Source organism: Meleagris gallopavo, chromosome 28 (genome assembly GCF_000146605.3).
Source record: "Meleagris gallopavo isolate NT-WF06-2002-E0010 breed Aviagen turkey brand Nicholas breeding stock chromosome 28, Turkey_5.1, whole genome shotgun sequence".
Taxonomy (NCBI): Eukaryota; Metazoa; Chordata; class Aves; order Galliformes; family Phasianidae; genus Meleagris; species Meleagris gallopavo.
Window position 1 is genome coordinate 1,786,290 of NC_015038.2, and position 11,518 is coordinate 1,797,807.

Genomic DNA, 11,518 nt, shown 5'->3' on the forward strand with positions numbered 1-11,518 from the left:
CAGCCGCCTCTGCTGGCCGCAGCCGTGCCTGCAGCCCTCCCCCGTCAGTTAGCTTTAATAACCGCCTCGCCCCCGAGAGGAGCCGGCTGGGATCCCCGGCTGAGCTGCGGATTCCTGCAGGTGCGCCCTTGCTGCTTAGAAGCGGCCATCCTGGTTGGAGCCCTTCCCCAAAGCTGGGGAAAGTAGCAACTAACTGATTATTAAGTGCAGCTTACTAACCTTGTTGTGTGCTCTGTGGATTTTTGTTGTTGTTTTTTGGTTTTAATCTCTTTTTCCATTACTAAGCGCTGCTGCGAATGGGCATCGTTCCACTGACCCGCCTTTCTTTAATTATTGAACACTGCAATAAACCATTATCTCATTGGAAGAATAACAGTCTAGCTTGTTTTTCATTTAGCTTAAAGTCCAAGTTGCAAATCTATTCACCAAGTTAATTCTTTGGGGTACAGTCCCTTACACAGACACTAACTACAAAATGCCCCTGGACACACAGTGCTGCTTCGGTGTTGCCCTAAGCCATGAGCTCAGTACTAAGCACAGTGCACTGAAGGCAAAACCTCAGCATGAGCCTGCAGTGCTGTGACACAGCTCCCCTCACCCCAGCACTGATATCCAACTGGTGCTTCCATCCAAAATCACTGCCCACCCTTCTGATCGCTGCCTGCTGCAAGATGAAATGAGAACCCCCCCCCCCCAGGCCACTCCCCAGGATCACTTTGCTCCTCACTATCCATAGCAAGCTGGAGCAGCACCTCTGTTCTCCTTATGTTGACACCCAGTGTGCACAGAGCAGGTTTTGCCCTTTAAATTTCTCTTTGGGAAAATTATTTGCGAGGCAGTTTGCCATTTGCTCAGGCAGGTGCCTAGCACTGACACAGAGCACCTGTCTTCATTATTCACCTCTTGGCTCTTTAAGTGCCTTTCACACTCTGCCTCATTGGGTTCCTCAAGAGAGAGTGCAATTTTGTGGGTCTAAGAGCCACACAGGAGCTGTCAGCACTGTGCCAATGGTGATGTTACACAGCACATGCCAAAAACAGCAGCATAGCCAGCCCTGTTCTGCCCAGTATCTGTATGAACCTGCATCTCAGTGGTCACTGCTGAACAACAAACCCTCGTGGCACCAGGGAGGAAGGGAAAATTGGGCTCAGTTTTAGATATGAAGTGGAAGAGAGAAAGCTGAGAGGTCTGAAAGGGGGGACACGGGTGTCCCAGCCCCACCAGCAGTCACCGTACAACGAACCCGCATCTCCATCAGGCAGCAGCTTCCCAGGGTGGCCTCACAAAACACCCTGGACATTGACAGGAGGAGAAGGGTGCAAAGAGTCAGCACAAAGTCCAGCACAACGCCCTCTATTAGGTTAATATTTGCTAAACTGCAGGGAGCACGAAAGGAATAGGCAGCAGCAGACCTGCGGGGATCAGCTCAGAGCAGCCACTGCTCTCCCTGGCCACGCGTCTGCTCCAACCCGAGCGCTGGCAGAGGGATGGGGCTGTTCCTGAAGGTTCTCATCCCCTTGTTGGGGCTCGGGCTGGCCGTGTATTTTTACTCAGGACCTGGGAATTTCAGCGAAGGTAAGTCATTGATTGAAAATGCACGCTTAGCAGCAGGCAGCCGGGTTGCTGCCCAGCCCGCACCACTCGGGGGCATCCAAAGCAGCTGAAAAGCAGAGCACAGGAGGTGCGGGCGGTGGTGAGCCCTCCTCCCCACGCAGGAGCAGCTCATGGGGTGGTGTGTGGGTCTGCCAGGCTCGCATTCTTGCTCTCAGCAAACGGATTTGTTTTGGAAACATGCAGTTAACCGCTGTAAATATTTACTCTTTTTTCTTGTCAACTCCTGCCAATTGCAGAGCAGCTCCACGCTGGGCCGGAGCCCGGCTGGGGGCTGCAGCAGCAGCAGCTGCATCCTGCAGCGGCACAAAGGAGCCGTGCACGGGGGTGTGGTACAGGCTGTGCACAGCCCTGAGCTTTGCATCCCCTCCAGAGATGCTCCGGGGAAAGAGAGTGATCGTGACAGGAGCCAGCAGTGGCATCGGGGAGCAGATGGCGTATCACCTGGCACGCATGGGAGCCCACGTGCTGCTCACGGCGCGGACAGAGGCCAAGCTGCAGAAGGTGGGCAGCAGGCACTGTGAGCATGGCTGCAACACAGACCCCCGCGGGCAGGCAGGAGCTCAGATACCCACCCATCCCGTGCTCACAGGGATGCTAGATTCCAAGCAGGCTCCCCAGCACGCCACCATAAATTGTATTTTCAATGCTGACAGCACAGCATTTCTTCCCCCATGGTATTCAGCTATTGCAGAGGAAACGCCCCTCTGAGCAACATCCCCCCAGCAAAGGGAGAAGGGTTGTCAGCCACCCCCAACACCTCAACCAATGCCACTCTCACTGTCCCCAGGTAGTGGACAAGTGCCTGGATCTGGGTGCTGCATCTGCCCGCTATGTGAGCGGCTCCATGGAGAGCACAGCCTTTGCTGAGGAGGTGGTGAAAGAGGCTGAGATCACCTGGGGTGCGTAGCAAGTGCCCAAACCCCGTGCTCCACTTTGGGGACATCCTGGCTGCCACAACACAGCCTGGGGCTGAGATGCTGACTGCAAACATCCAACACACTCTGCTTCCAGGAGGCCTTGATATGCTCATCCTGAACCACATTGGCCACAGCTTTTTTGACTTCTTCAACGGTGATGTGGATCACGTGCGGAAGCTGATGGAGACCAACTTCCTCAGCTACGTGGCCATGACCGTATCTGCCCTGCCCATGCTGAAGGAGAGTGAGGGCAGCATCGTGGTGGTCTCATCCATTTCAGGTGAGCACATAAGTGCCCGTCTCTCCCTGCCATGTCCCTGCCTCGTGCCTTTCCTGTTCATCTCTGTGCATGCATTGCAATCAGGGCACTTCTGCAGGCTTACCTGCGTGACCACACGTTATCACACATTTGTCCTATGCAGGTATATATGCAGGAAAATGAGAACAGTGCAGCCCACAACAAAGGTCTCTCACGCCATGTGCTGTGCTTTAAGCACTCCTGCATTTCTTTCCTTCCCTAGAGCATTTAAAATAGGTTGCTCACACCACAAAACTGCAGCTATGGGAAAGGCAAGGGCAGGCAGAGCCATGCAGCCCTGCACCCACCCAGCACAGGTGAGCTCTGACCCTGTGCTTCTGCCCAGGTAAAGTTGCCTCACCCTTCACCGCTCCCTACTCTGCGACTAAGTTTGCCTTGGAAGGATTTTTCAGCTCCTTGAGGCATGAATTCATCATAGAAAACGTCAATGTTTCCATCACGCTCTGCATCCTGGGCTACATTAACACAGGTAAGCTCGGCACCACCGAGGCTCACAGACAAAAATGTGGACCTGGTGCAACACAGCTGTCCTTCTGTCACTGCAGAGAATGCGGTGCGGACGGTCTCACACGTCATTAAAGGAGCACCAGCACCCAAGGAGGAGTGTGCACTGGAGATCATCCGGAGCGGGGCCCTCCGTCAGCGTGAGCTGCACTACCCTGCCAGCATCGTGACCCCAACAGTGCTGCTGCGGGACTTTGCCCCTGACTTCCTAGATGGCCTCGTCAGGAGCAACCTCCGTGTGGAAAACATCAAGAGAGCACCGCCGCCCCAGGGCTCAGGGCATTAGCACAGCTCTGAGCAGCCAACACTTCCCCAGGGGCAGTGGTGCCTCCAGAAAAGCCCACCCCAAAGCAGTGCTGGGGATATTTCTGAAGGCAGCATGGCTGGGAACTGTCTGCACAACACGGGGCACTGGGAGCCTACGACACAACATAAAAATGTTTATTTATGCTGCCTGTAAATGGCTCCTCACAGGCAGTGGGGGTCCCCAGAAGGGCTCTGCAAGGCCAGAATTAGGAGCAGGCTGGGGGATGCAGGCAGCACCCAGACCCCAACTGCTCCGTGTGCTTCGCTGCATCTCACCCACATCCCTCCCAAAGGAGTCAGCCAAGAAGTTATGGATATGGAAGGCACCAGACCTGTAGAACACAGCCTTGTGCTTCTGAAGGAAAGATGGTGGGATTCGGAGTGGCACTACATGAAGATCTGCAGTGACCCAGTTCCAATTAAATATTTTAAATAATAATAATAAAATTATTTAGACTGGAGACTCACGGAAGAGGATCATAAAGCAGAACTGCATGGGTTGAGCTCTGAACTCCTTCTGAGAAGGGATTTGGGCCAACCCCCATGAACCAACCAGCAAAGGCAAACAGTGTCCTCACACTACAGTGGTTTTTGCCTGTACCCTTACTTCCGAGCAATAAATCCTACACTACTTTGTGACATCTCTGGTTTGAGTTTTGTTCCTCTTCCACTGGAGTATGCGCAGAGCCCCTCTCAGCACGGAGCTGCTTAAACCCACCCCATGATTTGCATTAACGCAGCTTTCACTTCTCTAATACCTTAATGAATTTCTGCCGTTCGTGACCTCTCCTGAAATACACTTTTTTCCCCTCCTTTTCAGTCTGCGAGAAGCCTTACAATAATAGCATTACTCCCTGGATTTCCCTACCCCCAAAGCAACCCGGGGTGATTCCGTCACCCAGTGCTGCCGGAGCCCCAGGACCAGTGCTCTGATAAGGGAGGCAGCTGTAGGGACAGGCAGTGGGAGCTGCTGGAACCCCAAGATAACCCCAAACCTCGCGCTGCGCGAGCAGGACAGGAACCAGGGCTCAGGCTGTGGCCCCAACGCTTCCTGTTCGACTGAAAGAAACACAGTGAGGCAGCAGGAGCACGAAGCTGCGGGCACCCAGAGGACAGTGTTTGTGCCCTGCAGCCCCGCGCTCACCCAGCCGCACCAAGGCACGGCCAGGTAAGTGCCTGCAGCCCTGCAGCTCCACCGCTGCCCTCTCACCATGCTGCTTCTTCCCCTTCTTCCACCCCTCTGTGATGGACACAGGGAGGCGGTGGTAACATGAACCGGCATGAAACGTTTCTTGTTGTTTGTTTCCCTCGAAGCAAGAAACGTAACGGGTTGAAAAGCAAAGCTAACGGACACGGTTGGTAATTAGAGAGGGCAGCTTCAGGCAGTGGCAGAAGGACGTAAGGTATTCGCTCACCAAGAAGGCCTCAACGCTTTGCTCAGCTCAGGGTGAGTAATGGACCGCGTGTTTCCTTAAGCCTTACCTTGGTTTACAACAACTTCTGGTTAAATGAAGTGCTGCAAGGAGGCCTGAGGGATGGCCAGGTGGGCGGCGGGGCCCCAGTGGGTGAGTGAGCCATGGATGGGAACAGCAGGATCATGGTGATATGGATAATAAGACCTGGAAATAACCTGCTCAGCCTCTCATAGCCCCAAACCCCTCCTGCTGGAAGTGCATAGCAGTAAGAACCACCCAAAAAGTGGAACGCTGCTGGAATCACTCAGTAAGCGTCGGGTAAAATTAGAGATGCTTCAGAAGCTGTTGGAAGCTTCATAGAACGGGATATTCAAATACAGAGCACAGGAGTGCTGCCCATCTCTCGGAAGGACCGGATCACCCGGCCCCACAGCCCCACCTGCAGCAGTGCTGTGGTTTGCAGGGGCTTCCTCTGCCCTGTGCAGGAGCAGCAAGCTGGCTGGTGGCACATCCAGACCAAAGGAGAGGCTCACTGCAAACTAACAAGCATGGAAGTGTTATATTCATAAATGGGTTTTTACTTGCTCGCATTTTTTCCTCCCATTAAACTCAATGACTTCCTAATTGCTTGAGACAGAATGAGACCAACGAAGTTTTGTTGGTTTTTTTTTTTTTGGACAAAGAAACTCACCCTGCAGATGCACATGGTGCAATAGTGCAGGTGCTCAGGCACCCACCCGGTTCAGGCTACAGAATACCCCCAAATACAGAGCAGAGGTGGAATGTGTGCGGGTCACAGCACCCACCCCAACGAGCAGCAAGCGCAGGGTGGGATGGGTTACGTCGTCAGCGCATTGAGCTCACAGACAACACATCCCACTACAACCACCACCAGCCCTCGGTTTTAGCAGGACGGGGGGTCTCGCCATGATCAGCCCCCCAGAACGGGCCCGGCCGCGGCGTGCAGGCGAGAGCTACGAGGAGAAGTGCGAGCGGCGGCAGGAGACACGCGAGGCCTTGCGGCGCCGTGGCCACGCACACAGCGCCCGGCGGCCGGGCCGCAGCGACGAGCAGCCACAGAGCCCACGGCAGAGAGAGTTCCTGCGCAGGAGGAACCTTGGGAGCACCGCCGGGGAGCTCAGCCCACCCATCCTGCTCCAGGTAATGCTTCACCCCCACCACGTCGGGGCCCTGATAGGCAAAGCGGCCGCATTTGTTTATGGGCTGCATCAGCCGAGGGCAAAGTGTGTCACCTCCCTTGCAGCATGTTCCTTCCTGTTTGCTAAGCTAAATGTGAACCAAATGGAGAGCTGCTGCTAATGCTCCAAGTGCAACCCCTTGTCTTGTCTGCTAAATTAGTTTCGCACTTCTATAATTATTTCTTCCCCTCCATTCCCTCTATGAGAACTGCACTGTAAACAACTGCGTTCCTTCCATCACCTTCCCTGCTAGCAGGAACAAAGATCATAGAATCATAAAATTGCTCAGGTTGGAAAATATCTTAAAGATCATCACGCCCAATCGCAAGCTAACCGTACTACCCTAACTCTAACAACCCTCTGCTAAATCATCCCCTTGAGCACTGCATCCAAACGGTTTTTAAATACATCCAGGGATGGTGGGAAGACAAGGGGAATGGTTTTAAACTGAGACAGGGGAGGATTAGATTAGATATTAGGAGGAAGTTTTTCACTCAGAGGGTGGTGAGGCACTGGAACAGGTTGCCCAAGGAGGTTTGGATGCCCCATCCCTGGAGGCATTGAGGGCCAGGCTGGATGTGGCTCTGGGCAGCCTGGGCTGCTGGTTGGCGACCTGCATATAGCAGGGGGTTTAAAACTAGATGAGCACTGTGGCCCTTTTCAATCCAGGCCATTCTATGATCCTATGATTATATGGTGATGTGTCCGATGCTCTGCTCCCCGCTGCCTGCCCTGTGCTGCCCAGCTAACAGGAACCTGGAGCCTCAGATCTGCAGAAAGGTGCAACGGACAAGACCCAGCAGACAAACAGATTTCCTTCTAGATTTGCATCCTGTGCAAAATAAATAGCAGATCCCATGGGAACAGCCGTGCTCTCAGCACACCTTACTATTCTTCCTCCGCCAAAGGCACAACGCTGGACTCAGCTGCAGCCTTCTGCCCCTTGTTTCACAGACTCTGACATGAGCCATTTCTCATTGCAGCGCCCGTGGAGTCACCCCGTGTGCCCATCCACACTTGCCCAACTCGGGCTCAGCAGTCCTACAGGCATTTTGGCTGAAGCCATCCCTGGGTCGCACACCTCTACGAGCACTCGAGGTACGTGAGGGGCACTCGATGGCCCTTTTTCCCCTGAGCACCACAGCATCACGTTCCCACTATTCCTGGTAACCGTTGCTCCTCCTCAGTGCTGCTCAGCAGAGCTCAGCACATGCACAGAGAGGAGCTGTTGGGCCTCAGGTGCATCCTTTCACTTTATTTTCACAGGAACTCAGACTCCTGCAAGCACGAGGGTGAAGGACTCAGGCCAACAGACAGAGTAAGCCCTGCTCCCCTCAGCACAACCCAGCCATGCCCACTTCCTGCTGCCATAACACACAGCCTGCAGATACCTGCACTGTGCCCACAAGGAAAGAGCTGGGCTCTGGGCTGCTGTAAGGGCTTGCATTCACCTCACAAGTGTGCTCTCTTTTTCCATTTCAGCTGTGGAAATACAGTTTTCAATAAGGTAAGCAATATACACACGATATACAGCCCTGTTCCCACTGTTGCCTTCAGCTGATTTCAAAGCATTTGAATGCTGTCGCCCATTTGTTATTTGTTTGTGAACTGAAACAAGCCCATGGTCTGAAATACTTTCCCTTTCCTGCAGGAAATCATGCAGCTCTCTGGTTATCTGAAGGTAGGCACCAGGCACCACAAGCAGCCGTGGAGCAAGAACATCCATACATTATTACCATTATCAGACCAAGGGCTGCTTCCCCACAGGAGGCCCTGCACCGTGAGCTGCTGCTCAAGCAGAAGATGGTGATCCTGCAGGAGCTGCTCGCCACACTGCTGCACGCCTCTGAGAAGTCCTGGCAGGTACAGGCAGCTGGGGGCTTTGCCATGGGCAGGAACAGGCAGACCATGTAACCATAGTCCCATGGATCTCACTTTTCTGTGTCTTAGCGTAGCACTTTGGGGATGCTACACATGCAGCATCTGTCTGCAAAACAAAGGGCTTCTTTTCTCACCCTCCCCTTTCTGTTTAGGGCAAGTTGAACGCAAACTCAGAGAGAAATTGAGGGGACATGTGCTTGAAATTTCTCCCTCTGTCCTTATCAGGAGGTAAAGTGGAGGCAATGCATTTTAGGGCTCATTCTTTAGGGACATATGAAGCATTTTATTCAGGTTTATTAAATGAAATGTTAATACAGGGTGCATCATACCATCCGAAAAAGGGTTTGAAAGTTATGTTGGGGCACAAAGGCAGTGATAGGGTGAGAGAGTATAAAAAAGAAGTGTTAGATGTACTGTGGTTAGAAGCTTCCGCCTTCGCTTGCTTCTTCAAATATAACACAGGAGGAAAAAAACACCGACACACTGCATGAAGTAGCCATGAAACCTCAGATTAGAAACAGGTGGGTGCACTTTGCTTCTTGCTGTCTCTGCTGCAGAAGGGAGGCTTCCCTCTGCCTTTCACTGGGGGCTACGAGTTAAACAAATTCACTCACTGCTGGCACAGAGCAAAGCAGGCAGCGCCATGCTGGGAAGGGGCAGCTGTGGGTGGGTTTGGATGTCCCTTGTATGCTGTGGCAGCTTTAAATTCCTCTCAGTATTTGAGGTTTTAAAGACCTGGGGCTGCAGGTATGTGGGTGATCTGGCAGCAGCTCTTGAAGTGGTCAGAGTGATTTAAGGAGATGTTTGTGGATGCTTCTAGTTTGAAGGAGCAGGTGCACACCGTGCAGGAGGATGGGAGCATTGCAATGCTGCAGGGATCAGCCCCCTGTTCCCCCCATGGTTTTACCTCCAGGATGGAGACTCTCCTGCCACAGCTCTGACACTCAGCTCTTGTCTTGTAAAACTGGTGGATTCAAAAGTACCAGCAGGTGCAGAAAACACAGTCTTTCCTATGACTGTTAAGAGTAAATTACTTCAGAGCTGTTCTCTTCTTAAAGATTATTTCTTTAATACATTTGCTTCCCTTCCGACCTTCTAAAGTTGAACCCAATGCTTGGGAGTGCCTTACAGCCCCGTAGAATCTAAGCTCTGTCACATCCCGTGCTTTACTGTGACTTCGTGGATCCATTTTCCTGGCACAAGCATTGTGTTTGTGCAAAGTGGAAGCCCTCCGGAAAAAGCAATTACTGCTTTACACCAGCTATTCCAAATGGCTCACAAAGGAGTATCGGAAACAGTTCATCAGCCACAGGACAACAACAGCTGCCAGACAAGAAGAGTTTTAAAGTCACTGAAGTGGCAGTTACAGAGAAACCCAGCAGAAGAGTTTTCAAGTAAAAAGTTTGGAGCTGCTCAGCCTGGTAACTTCATTGTTGAGGATGAGGACTATCAAGGATTCCAATCCAGCATCTACAAGAGTGGATACTTTTTGAACCCATTAACCTCAGCCTTCTCTTCTACCTGGAGTTTTGCCCCTGGGCTCCTGCACCAGGACTCTGAGTGATGATCAAAAATCACCAGAGACACCGCAGAGGAGAGGAAAAACCATCTGACAGTGATAGCTGTAGGGTTTGGTTGTTGGCGTGGTGATTTGCTTTTTTTAAACCGGCCCCTTTCATGTCAATAATCATCAGCACAAAGGCTTGGCCAGGATGAGCTCACGTAACTTTTCTGGTCAGAAGCACAACTACTTCTGCCTCCCACGTATCTGCACAAACCTACTCGGTCTGGTAACAGGCAGTTTATTCCCTATAGGGAAATCTCAGCATCGTATGTTCTTCTGCCAACTTGTAAGCTGCGTCTCCATAAAAGCAGCCTGCCAGCACATTTCTGCTTTACAGCGTAGGAAGGGGCCGGTGCTCTGCTGCCCTGTACTCTGCACAGTGCGCAACAACCATGAAACACCACTGCCCTCCTTTGTAAGCCTCTGCATACAGCAGAACAAACGAACCACAAAGGAAAGACAGGCATAATATTTCATATTTTAAAATGCTCTTCAATATGCCACCTACTTTCTAAGGGGACGTAGCCCTCAGGCTATTTTTGTACTGACAACCGAACCGGGAAGCTTTATTCTTTGGGACTGTAAACTTATTCCTGTGCCAATTTAAACACTGCTAAGACACCAGAGAGTCAGGTTTGGCTTGGGTCTGACAACTCTTCCCCAAACATCAAGAAGCTGCTTATTCAAAAGCCCAGCTTCAAACACCAGCAAGCAGAGATGATAACGATGCTCTCAGTATCAGTAGTGAAAAAACAGCATATGTGAACTCTGCTAGAAATTTTTTATCTGAATTTGCATGCAGCCTGGTTTCACAAAACCTAAGCAAAAAGCCTAACAAACACCGAGATGATAACAGGAAAAATGAATCCTTGTTATTGTCATCCATCCTCCTGCCCGGCTGCTCAGTGTCCCAGTGCAGACCTGATCTGTTTCCCATGCAAGCTGCAGGATGAGAGCTCAGCACTGCAAGAGCCATCAGCTGGGACTCACAGCCCTGGGGCCAGGCAGCAGTTCTACCTCAGCAAGGGTCTCCACGTGTAAAGGTTTAACTTCCCCCACAACCACTTATCCTGAGACTGAAGTCTTACTGGCACCGAAATACTTTGACCAAATCTAAACACAGTCTTATAGAAGGAAATGAATGAAATGCAAACTAACAGTGTTGGAGGCAGAATGTGTAAATTGTGATTACACACATTGGTCCAATTGTTTTTCCCCAGGGTCAGCTGAATGAAGATAAACTCAAGTGTAAACTGAGGGCTCTGGAAAATCAGCTGCAGGCCTGCACCCAGGTAAAGTCTGATTGCCTGCGCAACAAGCAAGGCTGAAGAAAGGCACAAAAAACTGAATCATGCAATTGGGTCAGGTCTCAGTTTCTAGAGTAATCTGATTAGATACGGATCTGAAAAGTATTTTTCCTTCTTGCTGAAGCAGTATTTCACAGCAAATTAGCAGTTACATTTACACAGTGTGGATTTGCTAACACTCAGTGAGATTAGGAAAATGCCAGATAAAACCCCTCAAGCACTCTAATTCATCCTTTAAAGAGTTACTCAAAGGAGTGTGTGAAGAAGATCCTGATAGAGATGGAGGACCAGAAGCAGACCTATGAGCAGAAGGCAAAGGAGGCTCTGCAGAAAATGCTCGAGGACAAACTCCAGGCAGAGCAGCAGCTGCAAAACTCTCAGGTAGGAACCACGTTTGACACCTGGCTTTGCATTAATCTTATCCAGCCCCCTTATTTCAGGGAAGGGCAACAACCAGTTTACCATTTGCAAAGATGCAAAATGCCTTTTTTT

At 51.4% G+C, this 11,518-nt stretch overlaps 2 protein-coding genes across 2 annotated transcripts in view; both read left to right on the forward strand.

Moving 5' to 3' along the window:
• Positions 1–1,377: 1,377 nt before the first annotated feature.
• On the forward strand, positions 1,378–4,299 carry LOC100550517 (corticosteroid 11-beta-dehydrogenase isozyme 1-like). The gene is made up of 6 exons (XM_003212927.4): positions 1,378–1,575; positions 1,985–2,115; positions 2,402–2,513; positions 2,626–2,811; positions 3,176–3,319; positions 3,396–4,299. Exons 1-6 carry the CDS (start codon positions 1,488–1,490, stop codon positions 3,638–3,640), a joined length of 906 nt encoding a protein of 301 aa, XP_003212975.1. The 5' UTR covers positions 1,378–1,487; the 3' UTR covers positions 3,641–4,299.
• Positions 4,300–4,391: 92 nt separating this feature from the next.
• The window catches only part of TRAF3IP3 (TRAF3 interacting protein 3), a 7,385-nt gene continuing 258 nt past the window's right edge, over positions 4,392–11,518 (forward strand). Inside the window, exons 1-10 of the mRNA XM_031557017.1 lie at positions 4,392–4,828; positions 4,975–5,107; positions 5,759–6,236; positions 7,258–7,372; positions 7,541–7,592; positions 7,757–7,781; positions 7,926–7,955; positions 8,042–8,137; positions 10,940–11,011; positions 11,267–11,513. Of these exons, the coding sequence (XP_031412877.1) occupies positions 6,003–6,236; positions 7,258–7,372; positions 7,541–7,592; positions 7,757–7,781; positions 7,926–7,955; positions 8,042–8,137; positions 10,940–11,011; positions 11,267–11,513 (871 nt within the window). The 5' untranslated portion in view covers positions 4,392–4,828; positions 4,975–5,107; positions 5,759–6,002. The remainder of the gene's footprint in view (positions 4,829–4,974; positions 5,108–5,758; positions 6,237–7,257; positions 7,373–7,540; positions 7,593–7,756; positions 7,782–7,925; positions 7,956–8,041; positions 8,138–10,939; positions 11,012–11,266; positions 11,514–11,518) is intronic.

Coding starts and splice junctions, on each gene's coding strand:
- LOC100550517 (XM_003212927.4), top strand. CDS start 1,488: ATGGGGCTGTTCCTGAAGGTTCTCATCCCCTTGTTGGGGCTCGGGCTG. Junction 1,576..1,984: donor ACCTGGGAATTTCAGCGAAG/GTAAGTCATTGA, acceptor CATCCCCTCCAG/AGATGCTCCGGGGAAAGAGA. Junction 2,812..3,175: donor GGTGGTCTCATCCATTTCAG/GTGAGCACATAA, acceptor GCTTCTGCCCAG/GTAAAGTTGCCTCACCCTTC.